This window comes from Mastigoproctus giganteus, chromosome 8, assembly GCF_048544385.1.
Source record: "Mastigoproctus giganteus isolate SK-2022 chromosome 8, ASM4854438v1, whole genome shotgun sequence".
Classification (NCBI taxonomy): domain Eukaryota; kingdom Metazoa; phylum Arthropoda; class Arachnida; order Uropygi; family Thelyphonidae; genus Mastigoproctus; species Mastigoproctus giganteus.
Window position 1 is genome coordinate 74758269 of NC_143582.1, and position 16331 is coordinate 74774599.

Sequence of the window (16331 nt, forward strand, 5' to 3'; positions counted from 1 at the left end):
TCACGAAAATGAAAGCTTTCGCGTTTATTGTCAGAAACATAGTGAATAACATAATAATTTTTTTTTATAGAATCCTTAGCAAACAACTGAAATGAATGTTTTTTTTTTTAAGTTATTAAAATTCATTATATGTATGTGTGTGTTCTCCATGAAATGTAAATAAAAATCTTATGATCCTAACGAATTTAATGTTTGTTTTTTTTCATTATTTTGCTTATATTTCAGGTTTGGAACCAATCTTCACTTTTTCTATGGAGTCAGTAGTTCTTTTTATGCGTAATTTTTAGGAACGTGTCTATTGCATAAAAAGAGGTTTAGGTGTATATATATATAACCTAAAACAGGAGAAAAAAAAATTATAAACTATAAGAAAAAAAAGTATAAAAATAGAATGCAAGTAGAGTGAGAATGCAGATTATGAATGAAGTAAATGTGTCCCTCTCATCCCCCCTCGCCTGGTGGGTTCCCCGCTGCCAGCTAACATATCCCGCCACCGAAGCAGGATGGTAGTTTGACCTTCCTACCAGATTCAACAAGACATGGACCTGACAACCATCCAACAAAGACATATTGCAGCTTTTGCTGTCAACACACCATTTGGCAATCGGAACTAGGTACTCTAACCCAGCTTCCTTTAAAACCCCATCCCAAGGCAGGGGAGAGAGGAGACTAGTCTCTGTCTCCCCCATACTTTGCCCGGTGGGGCTCGTTCCCACTGACCTCTTTGGGGATGCCTACTCTATCGTCCCCATCCTTCCACCTGTTCTCCCCCCCACTCTAACTAAACTGACCGAGCACTCCCCTAACAATGCCGCCAAATCCTAATAAACATCAAAATATTCAACCACCTTCTCGTGAACCTCTTTCCGCCTTTCCAAATTCTAGTGTTCACCCCTTTATATATATATACAGGAACGATTCACTACCAGTGCGACAAACTTGTAGGAGGTGTAGGGGGCACAAAGATGAATTGGAATCACATAGCATTGCAGGGTCCGAAATGCCTTCGTCATGCGGTAGAGCACGTTGAATGGGAGGTCGTGTGAACAGCGATCCTGCTGGAAGTCAGCATTTGCGAACTGGTTCCCGAGTATTCAAACGTTGAACTGGCTGACATGTACCTCGCGTATGGAGCTGCGGACTGTAACGGACGCACCGCTCTGTGCTTGTACCAGGAACGTTTCCCACATAGGCGTGCTCCTCATCATATGATTTTCGCACGTGTGCACAGAAGGTTACGTGAGACTGGTTGTTTCACGAGAGGTACGATGAATCGAGAGCAAACGACGAGGACGCCAGACAATGAGGAGAATGTCCTACGTCTTGCAGAAGGCAATCCGAGTACTCGAGCAATAGGCCAACGATTGGGTATTTCCCAATCCACTGTATGGAGGATACTGTCAACAAACCAAATGAGTTCATACCATCTGCAATGCGTCCAATCATTGGAGCCTGTGGATTACCCACTCTGGAGGAGTGGATTCACAGGGTGATTCACTGGTAGTGAATCACCCTGTATATAGGTCTTGCCACTGAAATCCTCAGAAAATAGGTGGCAGGGCCTGCCAGAGTACTTAAATAATCTACTGGATGGCTGACCTGCCTCCTCATGACAAAGTGTGGGCAACGGTGGGTCCCAATGGCTAAATGGTCAGAGAAACAGCAGAACATAACACTACACAACAAACCATTCCCCACACACTTTTTAAATCTCTGGCCTCCACAGAGTTCTGTGTCACTTACAAAGAATACAACATGGAGATGGGGGGAACCCCCAGTGCCGTCAGACAACTAACACACTTTACACTTTATTTACTACATTCCACCTTCCAATTTGTGAAACCTTATCCTGCACAAACAGCCTAAACTTCTTGAACATCAGGGCTTTAAATGCCAACCTCCAATTAATTGTTCAGTAGGGAAAAGAAAACTTGTTTAATTTTAATCCCTTTAAAACTCAGTACTATCTTTGGCCTTGCAAAAATGAGTATAATTTCCCTTTGCTCTTCTTTAATGACACCCAGATTTCTAGACTGGATCATGCATGAGGTATGGCAAAAAAGTTCCCAGAGTGGTGCTGTTGCAGCATATTTGATGAGTCTGTAAATAAATGGAAGTTGTATGTTGTAGTTCAAACTTCCTCATTAGAGATTGTCAGTAGGCTGGCAGGTTGCAAGTAACTACCAGTTGTGGTAGTAGCGTTAATGTTCCACTCCACAAAATTTTGCAATGGAGCAACAAACAAGATATCAAATTTTGCTTTAAACTAGGAAAATCTGCAACAGAAACATATGAAATGTCAAAAACTGTTTATGGTGATGAAACGTTAAGTTATACTAGTGTGTTTGAATGGTATAAGCAGTTCAGAGATGGATTTGAGGATATTTGCGATGATGTGCCTCCGTAGCCAGGTGGGAAGGAGCAGCAGCACTTGATTAAACTGGGGTTCGAGCCCGTCACCACCAAATACGGAGGATGCGGAAAGGTCCACCGCATATCCTGGAGCAATATTTGTTGCTAATGCTCCTAAAAAAAAAACCAAAACCAAATATTTGTGATGACCCTAGAATTGGGTATCTGTTAACCTCTCAAAATGAGGACAGAGTTGCAGAAGTTTGGAAAATTATGACAAGAGATCATTGTTTGATTCTCAGAATGATGGCTGATGAGTTTGATATGAATAAGGTGAAGATTCATAAAATTCTACATGAAGATTTAGGAAAAAGGAAGGTCTGTGCAAAATTTGTGTCACACAGCCTCTTGGATGAGCATAAGCAACGACAAGTGTCATCATGCAAAAACTTCATCCAAACTTGTCAATTCAATCCTAATTTAATTGACTATTTTCTCTGGAGATGAGTGTTGGGTGTTTCAGTATGACCCAGAGATGAAGTGTCAGAACATGCAGTGGACTTCAGAATCATCAACAGATGGTTTTTCAAATGTCAGGTAGTAGTTTCAGCAGCACTGATGTGCAGTAAGTGCTGTTTTGCTCTCCAGCATAAGGTGTTGAATTGCTTATGGAGGTGTTCTCTGTGAGCATCAGATTTCAGCTTCAGATCAAATTAGATGCTGAGGTCCATACGGCTGGTGACAACTGGGATGGGAGTGCCATAAACCAAGGGTTAAATTGGCTCTTTCCACATGGTCACTGCTTGAATGAGTCGTAGAATTATTTGGGTTAAGATTTAACCTGGAGTGCTGTGTGTGTGGCCAGTGGAGCCAAGCTGTCACTAATTGTAGTTGCCACTGGATTTGCTGTAGGTGGGATTAATGTAAGTAACTTTATATTCTTAGCATATATTATTGCTTCCTCCCTGGGACACATAAGGAGGGATAAGTATGGCTGAGAATGGGAGGCCAGAATGAACTCCTGAATTGATTTGCTGAGTGGGATGTCTTGATTGTGAGATAGACATTCCTATTCTTCAACAATGAAGTGAGGAAGATGAGAATTGCGGTAGTTTGAGATGGGTAGTGGTGACTGCTTGCCAGAGGCAGCTTCAGTATCATACAATAGCTAATTCAGATTTAGTTTCAAAGGACTGAAGGATGAATATCTGTACAACTATGAAGTGAAACTGTTTTGGTTTCTAAGACATGTGCCATTGGTTTAATGGTGGAAGGAGTAATTTTTCTAAGACTTTGAAGAGGCAGAAGTAGAAATAGGTCAGAGAACTTTTGTGCATGTTGGCATTCAAACTTTTAGCAGTGAGATTGCTACTCAGCAATTCATTCTGTTGAGTAGGATATACTTTCATGGAAAGGACTGAGTTATAAATGGAGAGCAATATATCTTGAATGTAGGGGTTAAGGCACTTAATGCTAAAATGCGATATCATATCTTGCTCTACAGTGCTTGATGGACAGAGGGAGTTTATAGTATTCATAATTTCCTGTCTGGTGATAGAAATGATAGGTTGTTGGAGGTCACCGATGAGAGAAAACTTGGAAGTGTTGGTTTGAAATCTGGTATGGTTCATCCAGATTAAGATTTGAAGAAAACATGCTGTGTTTATTAGAGTATGATAACATTGGGCAGAGAGGTTGTTTATGCATGGGTGTGGCATGTCCATCATTTCTACTACCCAGGTAGTATGAATGCATCATTTATTCATATCTCATGTTGTGAACACCTTCACGAGTTGCCTAGGTATTGCACTACTTTGAATAAGTAACACTTCTCTGGTAGAGAAGACTACTGTTACATATACTATTGTGAAGGTGTTCACAATATGAGATATGAATAAACAATGCATTCATACTACCTGGGTAGTAGAAATGATGGAAGTGCCATATCCATGTATAAACAACTTCTTTCATACTCTTAGACATTCAGTCAAGAAATATTTTTTGATTGGGTAGAGGTTGTAAATGGAGAGCCATTCATCATGGATGTAGGGATTAAGGTGATTAATGATTTATAAAACTTGGTAGTAAGCTTATTGTGATTCATATTATTGAAGCTCAGAATGTAATTTAATTATAAAAACAAATTATTTGCAGAAACACAACATTCACTTCCTCAGGAGAAACCAGGATCTGTAAAGGAAGCTCATGTGACCCCAAAAGAAAATTCTAAAGATGATTTGGATGCTTCAAGACAGAGAAAACATTCTGTAGATAAGGTAGAGTAAAATTTATTTTTCAATTTGAAATCTAGCATAACATTCAATAAAGTACTTACCTTTTATCTGTGAGAATCTAGTTATGGCACTGTATTATCTAAAATCTTGGGACAGCACTGATTTAATTAAAGTCTAAAAGCTCTGTAATGAAAGGTTGATGAAGATGAAGATGAAGACGCCAATGCTAAGAAGAATTGGCGGTTGTGTGTCTTTAAATCAAATTAGATATATATCTGGGCAATAGAAGATTGCTGTTGCCAACACAAGAGAACAGACTGGCCATCTGCTACCTAGTTGTTGTTGTTAATTGGTTTTTAGGAGCATTAGCAACTAAGGTCATATTGCTCCGGGGATATGCGGTGGTCATTCCCTGGCCTTTCCGCATCCTCCGTATTTGGTGGTCACGGGCTTGAACCCCGGTCTAATCAAGAAGCGTGTGCTATGCACTGCTGCTCCTGCCCACCTGGCTACGGAGTAGCCCCTGCTACCTAGTGCTGTGTTCCTAAAGGTGTTGATTCAAACATGTTGTGTAGGATAAATTAAGGATCATAAATTATACTTGAGTGCAGGGTTATTACAAAAGAATTGAATGCTTTAAAAAGTTAACAAGATATGAAAACCAGTTATACACAGTGTGCCAATTAAATAATGAGATTGACGCTACTACAAAAAAAGAATAACACTAAGGCAACGTAAGGTTATATATTTTTGAAGTCATCATCTCCGATGTGTATACACTGTTTACATCTTTTATACAAGTTTTGAAAACACTTCTGTCACTCCTCTTGTACCACTTTCGGCTGGTTGGTCACTTCAGCCTGGATGTCCCATGTTGCATTCCTTTCATGGCTGTTTTGATTTTGGGGAACAAAAAGTAATCTGCAGGAGCAAATCGGAGAATATGGGGGTGTTCGATGATGAATTGATTTTTTTGCCAAAAATTTCTTGATGTTGATGGCAGAATGTGCAGGTGCATTGTCATGCAAAAACAACCAGTTTCTGGAGTTGAACATTTTGCGTCTCACCCAACGAATTCAATCCCACAACCTCTTCAACACCTTCTCATAGAACTTTTTTCTGATTGTCCCTTGAGGCACAAATTCTCAATGGATAATGCCTTTGATATTGAAGAAGATGATCAACATGGTTTTTGCTCCCGATTTTTCTAACCACACTTTTTTCTGACGGGGAGAGGACAGTGGACACCATTCTGAACTCTGATGTTTTGCCTCGGGATTATATTGAAATACCCAACTCTCATCACCGATAATGATTCTACTCAAAAATGTTGGGTCATCAACACATGCCATTAAATCGATGCAATACTCAACTCTCTTTTCTCGTTGCTCGAAACTCAATGAATGCGGTACAAAATGGGAACAAATTTTTCTCTTACTCAGATCTCCTTTTAGAATTTCTTATACAGATTCCTTATTGCTACTGATCATCTCAGCAAGTAACCACATTGAAATCGATCTGTCTTCGGTCAATTTTTCTAAACTTTGTGACAACCTCCGCTGTTTGAACAGAGATCGGTCAGCCAGGTCGAGGATCATCCTCTAACGACTCACATTCTTTACGAAAACCATTTAAATACTCGGTATTCGAATACTCATCAGCATAAACCTTTTTAAATTGTCAAAAGTTTTCGTAGCACTTTTCCCCAATTTACAATAAAATTTGATAACTGCTCTTTGCTCCATTTTCAGTTTTTTGATGACATGCACAAAACTATTATTACTCTTTCCGTCATAAATCACGAACTACTGACTGGAAAAGTTTCAATTTGCACTCATTGGAAAGAGCACACTCCAATGTCACGTACTACTTTGGCCTCTTACGTTAATACTAAACGCATGGCACATGCAGTCTTGTTATTTAATTGGCACACTGTGTATTTTCTAAAAGGATAACTAAAAATATTTTTTACCTATAAAGTGTTCAGTATGGGGTCCCTGGCCACGCCCAAATGATATAAGAACTCATCACATACTTCTCTTTTGTATTTTATAGGGGGGGGAAACTTTAGTTACTCTTTCAAGAAATAAATATAACATTGATTTTTGTACATTGTTTAGTTTACTCATAATAAATTTTTCAATATTCAGTTGTTTTTTTTTTTTTAACTCTGTATACTTGTGATATCAACTCAGAGATCCTGAACCTATAGTAGCAGTGGAGTAGAAAAATAATGGGACTTAATTATCAAAAGAATAGCTTTTGATAATGGCTTCTTTTGCATATTTGCAAGAGAAACCAATAGCAAAAACTTATGCTCATGCCTATTGCCAATGCTTCCATTTTAAGTTGCTGAAGGTACTTCTGCCAATTCTTACCAAGCAGATTCTACCAAGTTCACTTCTGCAGATCCACAGTCACCAATCTCCTTGCCACCAAAGCACCATCCTTTCTGCTTTTGTAAAGTGTGCTGAGCTTGCAATCACCTATATTGACATTGACTCAGCATTTGATGCAGTCAACATGACTGCTTTGCTGGAGATGTTCTGCTCTTTCTGTCTTCGCTTCTTCATAAGAGGACATTCACACTCTTAGCTGGGAACAGAGTTTACACAAAGTGCATCATGGCTGGTGTCCCACAAGGTGTGGTTCTCTCTCGGCTCCTGTTCACCAATTGTATATCTCCACAGTTAACAGCAGGATGGATCTCATCAGTTATACTGACAATATTAAGATACTCCTATCACAGCCAAGGATAATCCTCTCTAATGAACAGATTTCATTATTTACAGAGGTTCTCTTTGACACTGCATGTAACTCATGCAATTTGATTTAAAAATCAACCTCTGCAACTTTCTCATTAAGAAAGTCCTCTACCACATGTAAAAATTCTAAAATATATATAAAATAAAAAGTAAAAAAATTAAAAGCTAAAGGGAAGAATATAGAAAAATAAACAGCTGTTTGGTGAAAACATTTTTAATATGTACTTACTATGGTCCGGTTTAACTTATCACAGGGATTATGTTGTAATCCATGTTGTTGGTATTTGATGACAGCAAAGAAACAAAATGCCAAAGCATTCGGAATAATTTTTCTTAATACTGTAGTTTGAAGTGAGGCAAGCATAGTGACATCCATGAGGAGTTGCATATTCTAGCCAAGCAAATAGTTTGAGACACAAATATATATATATATATATATATATTATGTTATTTGAATATGAATATATTTGTGTTATATGAATGCTATTAGAAAACAGGTGATGGATAAAAAGGTACTCCAAAATTAAAGAAATCACTTTTTTTTATAGATGTTCAAAATATGATTGTCACCTTCAGGAAAATAGACTAAGATCCAAATATTCAGATGCTGAGTTTGAATTATTACTGTTCACTAAAATTAGCTCTTTAGAATGAATATTGTCCTTGTTATTGATAAATATTAGTTGAAAACATGAGATTATTTGTATTATGGAATATAACATTAGCATTTTTTCAAAAATTCAGAATAGACTTGAGTCCAGAGTTAATGTAGATTAGCCAAATTTCTGTTTTAAAATGCATAAGTTGACAGTGAGCCCAAGTAACTTTTTGACCTTAATATGTTTTAATACAGGTCAGGCAGATTTCAGTCAGACAATTGCCTTATACAGAGGGACAATCACCTCCTTTTCCCTGCTAGCAAAATTCCTGTATATCATTGACAAAACCCCATGACCTGCCCTGGCAGCCTATCTGCATTGCTCAGAAAACTTCATATCTGACTGCACAATTACTCCCAGGTCTTTTTCATTTTCTACCACCTTAAGTATAGTACCACACAGTTGGTACATTTCTCTGGGGTTACTTCTATCCATATGCAGTACTTTGCATTTGTCAATGTTAAACTTCAGTTGCCACTTCTCAGCCCATCTGCCCAAATTTTCTAGATCCTGTTGCAGTGGTGCCTCCGTAGGCAAGTGGGCAGGAGCAGCAGTGCATAGCACATGCTTCTTGATTAGACCAGGGTTCGAGCCTGTCACCACCAAATACAGAGAATGTGGAAAGGTCAGGGAATGACCACCGCATATCCCCAGAGCAATATGGCCTTAGTTGCTAATGCTTTTAAAAATCAAAACAACAACAACCTGTTGCAGTAGCACACTGCCATTACTGTCATTAACAACCCTGCCAACCTTCGCTGATACAAAGGTTAATGACAGTAATGATAGATTTCTCCATTACTTTTGAAAGAGTTGAAACAAGAACAATGGGGCAATAATTGGACGGGAGGTATTTTTCACCCTCCAAGTGATGCTGTTGGCCTTTCAGGGTTGCATCACTGGAATATGGCTTGTGTAGCAGTGTGCCATGACCCATATTATTCAAGCTGCAGTGGTTTCAATTCAAAAGACATCCACTTGGTTTCCCTTATTTCCAAAAGTGGGATAGAATGCACAGCAGCAAGAAAAGCACAAAACAGGCACTGAGAATATTTCAATGATATTCTACCACAGAAAATCAAATAATCTTCAAACATGCACAATAGCCTTCATAACATGTATGTGCCAAAGCACATTATGTCTATCATCAGTCAGAAGGAATCTTGGATGCACTTGGCATCTTCCATTGCCTGGACCACCAATTCCAAAATTGTCTGGATAATATCCAGAAAATGAAGGACAGGTATATGTCACATCCTGTGATCCTAAAATATAATGGATGCTCGCTTGCAGACCTAATGGCAATTGCTAACATTCCTGGGGAAACGTTCACTAAAATCCAATGTCAGTTTCTTGCCACAAAATTAAAATTCGAACAACCACCACCATTACATTTGTCTTCAATCAACTCTGAGGTTTACAATTGGCTTTTTGCTATGCACAAATTTAATACAGCACTCTGCGTCTCCAAGGTGAGTTCAGTGGGGCTAGACAACATTGATTATGAGAAGGTTCAACATCTTTCAACAGACTTTATGTATCACCTGCTGTCTCCACATCAGAATTCTACCTTGAAGAGCAGCTTCTGGACTCCTGGCATAAGGTAGTCTGTGCTTGCCTTCCTCAAACCCGTAAAGGATCCAAAAATTCTGAACAATTAGTGTTCTATCACTCTAATCAGCTGCTTATGGTAGATCCTGGAAAGAATGGTCAGAGCCTGCATTATGGATATTTAGAATCAAATGATGTCCTTTCCAGGATACTGTGTGGTTTCCACAGGAAGAAGCCAACTCTCGACCATTTAATCAGAGTGGAAACATCTATTCGAGATGTTTTCCTGAAACGCAAGCACCTGGTGTCTCTTTTCTTTGATATGGAAAAAACATGCATGGCTTGGAGATTTGGAATCTTAAAAGATGTTCTTAACCATGGGTGCTAAAGGCCAGCTTGTTGTTTTTATTAAAAATTTCTTTTTCAACTACTCATTCCAAGTTCATGTGGGGTCTGCTCTCTCTTAACATTTTTGTCAAGAGTTCCCCAAGGATCTGTTCTGAGTGTTGCACTTTTTTGCTATCAAAGTTAATTCTATTATTGAAAAACATCCTCCAGCCATGAATAGTGTCCTGCTTCTTGATGACTCCACTATATTTATGCAATAATGTAACATGAGTGTCATTGAATGGCAACTGCAGCAAGTCATTGACCATCTCATCTCCTGGGTTCATTCTATTTGAAACCATTAGCTAATGGCTTCAGATAGAATGAACCTACGAGGTGTATCAAAAAGTTCGTACCCTTACCTAGAAAGGTGAAACTTCACAGGAACTTTAATCCTTTTCTATGTACTCTCCATGTATAGTAACACATTTCTCCCATCTATGGATTAGTTGTTTAATGCCTTGATCATAGATGTCTGCACTTTTTTCCTGAAACCACAATTCCACTTCACTGATGACTTCCTGAGATGAATCAAAGCGACGTCCACGCATGGTTTCTTCATTTCTCGAAACAAGAAGTCTGACGGTGCTAGGTCAGCAGAACAGGGTGGGTGGTGCAGTAGCACAAATCTAACAGTTGGCGAGAACATTGCTTCTGCAAAGGTGTCAACAATCTTGGAACCCATCGTGCGGAGACCTTAGACATGTGCAGATGGTCATGTAAAATGCCGTGGGCAGACCCATAACTAATTCCCACTGCATTTGAGATGAAATGAATTGTCACACGTCTGTCACTCAGCACCACTGCTCAACCTTTGCAACTGTCTCACTGTCTGTGGATGTTGATGGCCTTCCTTCTCTTGGCTCGTCAAAGATACTTGTATGACCACACTGGAATTCCCGTTTCCACTTTTTTAAAGTGTCATAGGGCGGACAATTCTGCCCATACACAGCTTTCACTTCTTTGTCAATTTCCTGAGCTTTCTTGCCCTGCAAATGCAGGAACTTGATCACTGCTTGATGCCCCTTTGTCAACCATAGCATCCTTCCTCAGATTCCGGGCCCCACTTCTGGTGTACAATCACCTACGGGAATGAAATTTCACTTTAGTTATTGAATTTGTAGACAACTTATATTAAAAACAGCATCTTCCTACTAATGTTTTATATAGGTCAGGGTACAAACTTTTCAATATTTTCACCCCTCGTATAAATCAGAATATCTTATAATAGAAGACTTTACCCTTTTCAAATATTGACTGGAACTTGTAGGTTAGTCACTTATATGTTAGTGAGACTTGTGTGGATGACTGTTTTCTACAGAAGCATATTAGAGAGGCAACAAGAGAAAGCAATACTCTTGAACTGATTATTAGTATCCAGATAAAGGTGGCAGTGATCAGAATATATTGATGTGGTATAAAGTTATAGCTACTGCAATGAGTAAAGGGAAGACAAGCATAAGGGATTATGTTATTAGCTGTTGGGTAGATATTGTTTGACTACCCTGATTGGATATTACAATAGAACCTGAATAAATTTTTCCAAGGGACTGGAGGTTTAGAACTTATTATGCGGAAACTTCTTAGAGGGAAAATGACCTAAGGGTATGAAATATTAACTACACAAATAAAAATGAAAAGAAACATACATAAATTAAAGATAATTTTTAAGTACTATTTCAGAATTTATAAATATTTTACTCTGCTCATGGTTAACATTTTTAAAGTGAGGATCTAATTGCTTAACATTCTGTTAATTAAACTCATTACCAAGTTGGAAGAATGAGCTCCTTTGGAGTTTCAACATACCTTAAAAGGTCACAATTCTAATAAGACAGAGCAACAATCCATTAAATAATTCAAAACTGTTCACAACCATCAGAACTTAACGGGTCTTTGTATCAATTATGGATATCAATGAAAACAACTGCAATATGTCACTTCCATTATAATGAAATGTTTGCACTAAAAAGGTTTTAGTACCGAAAGCCTCAGACTACGGAAAATTCACTAATTGAACAAGTTAGTGCCAAGCATCATTTTAGTTCATAGTAAACCACCGAAGTAGGTGAAATGGCATCGTTTCTGTTATATCTCATATTGTGAATGCCTTCACAATGAGTAGCCCTGATATTGAACTACTTCAAATAAGCAGCGCTTCGACAGTGGATTCTCAAATAGGCAACACTTCGCCAATGGATTCTTGGCAGAGAATCTGAGAATAAGTAACATTAGTCTTCTGCAGTGGCGAAGCATTGCTTATTGGAGGTAGTGCAATATCAGCGCAACTTGTTGTGAAGGCATTCACAATATGAGATACATGAATATCAAAGACGATGCCATTTCACCTATTCGGTGGTTTACTATGAACTAAAATGATGCTTGGCACTAACTTGTTCGATTACCAAATGTTTATACAGTTTAATATTAAAAATAATTTCTATATTTAAAAACGTATTAAGTGGGAAAACGTCATTATAATAATACACTGTGTATCCTTTATCATGAACTTTTTACCCGAGAAACTTCTTACATAGGAAAATAATACATTACAACATATAGAGTTGAAATTGGGACTTAAGAAACCAAACCTAGATAGTACAGGGGAAAACTTCTCATGCGGGAATTTCTTTTCCAAGTTCAACTGTATGATGTGGAACTGGATGCAAAAAATAATTTTGACATCATATATTTAGGTTTTGGTAAACCATTTGACACTGTTCCTCACAAAAGACTGCTATACAAATTGGAGTTGTGTGGAATTAGGGACAAGTTACTGGCATGCATAAAGGGCTGGTTGAGTGGCTGAAAACATCAAATGGTTATAAATTTTTTTTTTTTTTTTTTTTATGAGAACCCCAAACACGAGAGGTATTATAACATATAGTACTTAGTACCGTGCTTGGGTTGGAGGTTGAGAAGACGAAAGAAGATATTTGTTGATATTGGACTTGAACTTCTGTAGATTGTAATTTTCAGGAAATACGTATGAAGGAAGGTTGTTCCAGAAAACGGCAGTTGAATGAATAAATGAGGAAGATGAAAAGTTGGTTCTGTGGGTTTGAAGTTGGACAGTAAATGGATGTTGGCTGGTGGCGGCACGTGTTCGGACTGTTTTGAAAGAGAGAGCGGGAATTATAGAAGCCAATTCAGAAGAACAGTGCCCATGGAAGTATCTGTAGAAGAGGCATGCAGCAGAAACAGTGCGTCTATGAGAAAGCGAGTGGAGAGACTCTGTTAGAGATGAATCATTAATTAACCTAACTGCTCTCTTCTGAATGGAATCAAGAAGCCTGAGAGAGGTTTTGGGGGCACCACCCCAGATGTGGGAACAATATTCCATGGCAGGGCGGATTTGCGATTTATACAGAGTGAGCAGCTGTTTGGGAGAAAAGTAACGCCGAGAGCGAAAGAGAAAACCAAGTTTTTTAGATGCAGAGGAAGCAATATTTGTAATGTGCTTGTGCCAAGAGAGATTAGAAGTCAGGGTAATCCCCAAAAGAGATATATCATTTTGCCTAGAAATCGGAGTGTCACTAAAGATAAGCATAGGAGCAGAAGAATCCTTTTTGCGAGATATAAGACAACATTGAGTTTTAGAAGGGTTGAAATCAACTAAGTTATCTTTGCCCCACTGGAGAATTACCTGAAGATCGGCATTTAAGGAATTGGCAGCAGATTTTTGAGAACTTGAAGCTGATTGAGCTGGACAAGGTTTCTCAAAATGGAAAGTTGAATGCAATGTGCTATCATCGGCAAAACTATGGATAGGATTTCCAGTCAATGGAAGAAGGTCATTGATATACAAGAGGAAAAGAGTGGGGGAAAGAACTGAACCTTGGGGGACACCGGCATTAGTGGAGAAGTTAGAAGACAGAGAGCCATCTACCATCACCCTCAGTGAGCGATCAGAGAGAAAACTGGATAACCAATTACTAAAAACAGTTGGCAAACCATAAGATGGAAGCTTGTTTAGAAGACCTTTATGCCAAACACGATCGAAAGCCTTTGAGATGTCAAGAGCAACTACTTGTGTTTCACCGAACCTTTCCATTGAATTAGTCCATAAATGGGTAACATAAGCCAGAATATCACCAGTGGATCGACACTGACGGAATCCATACTGGCGATCGTTGATCAGTCGGAGGGTTTCTAGGTAGTTTAAGAGTTGGCGGTTAATTGATTTCTCCATTGCTTTAGAAAGAGTAGAAGTAATTGCAATGGGACGATAATTGGATGGGATGGATTTGTCACCCTTTTTAGGAACTGGCTGGATATGAGCAAATTTCCAAACAGAAGGAAAAACACCTTTGGAATAAGAAAGTGAAAAAAGGCGGCAAAGAACAGGAGTAAGTTCAGGAGCACAGGTTTTGAGAACAAGTGGAGAAATACCTTCAGGACCTGGAGCTTTCTTAGCATCAAGATTCATCAAAATCCTTCTGATATCCTTTTGACGGAAGACCACAGGAGGCATTGAATGGAGCGTGTTAGGAATGGTGGGAGGTGTTTTACCAAGATCATTAATACATGAGCTCGAAGAAAAATGGGATGCTAGCAGGTCAGCTTTATCCTTGGCTGAAGTGACAACAGAACCATCTGGTTTGGACAGAGGTGGGAGCAGAGATGGGCAAAAGTTGCGGCCAATAGCTTTGGCAAGAGACCAGAATGCTCGGCTACCATTAGGGCAAGAAGCAAGTTTTCTACTCTTAGCCTGTTCAAACTCTAGTTTGGACTGACTAATAACTGCTTTACAATTGTTGCGAGCTTTGGTGTAGGCAGAAAATGAAACTGAAGAATTAGAAACAAGCCAATTACGATATGCAACGTTCTTCTCTTGGACAGCCTTAGCACATTTATTGGAAAACCAAGGTTTAGATAAAGGACGAGATTTTAAAGTGGAGTGTGGGATAAAGGATTCCATTCCTGCAAGAATAATTTCACTGACACGATCTGAGCAAACGTTGACATCAGAAGTTTTGAAACAGTAATCAGACCAAGGAAAAGAAGAAAAGAAGTCTCGCAGGTCATCCCATTTTGCATTCTTGTAATGCCAAACAATACGAGGTTGGGAATAGCCATGAGATAAAGGTTCCATTGGAGAAGAGACAATCACCAAGTTGGGATCTGAAGTGCCTAAAGGACCTCTCACTTCAACCTTGTACTTAGAAGGGTTGTTTGTGAGAAAAAGATCAAGCGTATTGGCTGTATGATTAGGATTGTCCGGTATTCTTGTAGGTAAATGAACAATCTGTGCTAGGTCATTAGTAATTGCAAAAGCCTCAGCATCTCGACCTGCTGGGTCGGTGTGACTAGAAAACGGAAGCCAGCTGGAGTTGTGAACGTTAAAATCACCAAGGAAAATTACCTCACTGTTAGGAAAGTTGGACTGGAGAAAGTCAAGTTGCAAAGAGAGGAAGTCAAAGAGCTCCAAGTGATTAGTAGAGTTGGGAGAACGGTAGAGACAACAGATGAATTTTACACAATGAGGTAGAGAGATTTTAAGCCAGAGAAGATCAAAGAGAGGAGATTCCAAATTTCCAAGTCTCTGACAGGGAATATCAGAACGGACATATGCACAAGTACCACCTTTGAGTCGAAAGGAATCATACAGCAAATAATTTGGACATCTGAGATGAGCAGTAGTTGATTCAACTGATAACTGAGATTCAGTCAGAAAAAGTACATGGGGTTTGGAAGACTGCAAGTGGAAATGGACATCACTGAGATTAGAATTGAGACCACGTATATTTGTGAAATGAATTAGGAAGTCCTTGGGAGGTTTAGATCTTTTCGCAGATAAGCTTGTTCTATTATTTTGACAATTCATGGTGTATTCAATAGTAAGAAAAAGTGGGTGGGACATGCTGTATGAAGTAATGAAATTTTTGGATATGGCGTACATGTTGTAAGAATATACCCAGATCCTTGACATAACGTGGCCTCGACAATGCTCCCCGCATACACACTACTCGGACTCCCTCCAGTCACTATCTGGCAGAGTAGAGGTAGCAAGATTATACACTAGCTGATCCGGAAGCTTCCTAGAGAGTTACCAATAGGTTCAGTCCGGTGTACTAACTAGCGGCCGGCCTGCGAACACCGTTTTAGAGCTGTACCCTCGAAATGTAAGGAATATTGGATCTCGCCACGACATTCATCATAACCTCAAAAATCATCAATCATACTGCATGATGGAAGAGATAGGAAAGGGTTGGCCGGAACTTAGCTCTAGAGACTAAACATGGGTTCCACCACTTCAAGTGTCCAGTAAGCAAAGTGGTGGTATTTCACCGGTTGATGAGAGTCATCTACCACCTGGTACTGCCTGGTAACATAGAGGGGCGGCGTTCTTCCATGTGGTGTGGGCGCCACACCTCGACCCC

At 39.1% G+C, this 16331-nt stretch overlaps 1 protein-coding gene across 4 annotated transcripts in view; it reads left to right on the forward strand.

Annotated features, from left to right (window-relative positions):
* Positions 1 to 16331, forward strand: part of LOC150081642 (non-homologous end-joining factor 1-like) — a 180963-nt gene that overhangs the window by 135026 nt on the left and 29606 nt on the right. For all 4 annotated transcript variants that reach the window (XM_090379505.1, XM_090379503.1, XM_090379504.1 and 1 more), the window contains one exon: positions 4507 to 4628. In XM_090379505.1, the coding sequence (XP_090235631.1) occupies positions 4507 to 4628 (122 nt within the window). The remainder of the gene's footprint in view (positions 1 to 4506; positions 4629 to 16331) is intronic.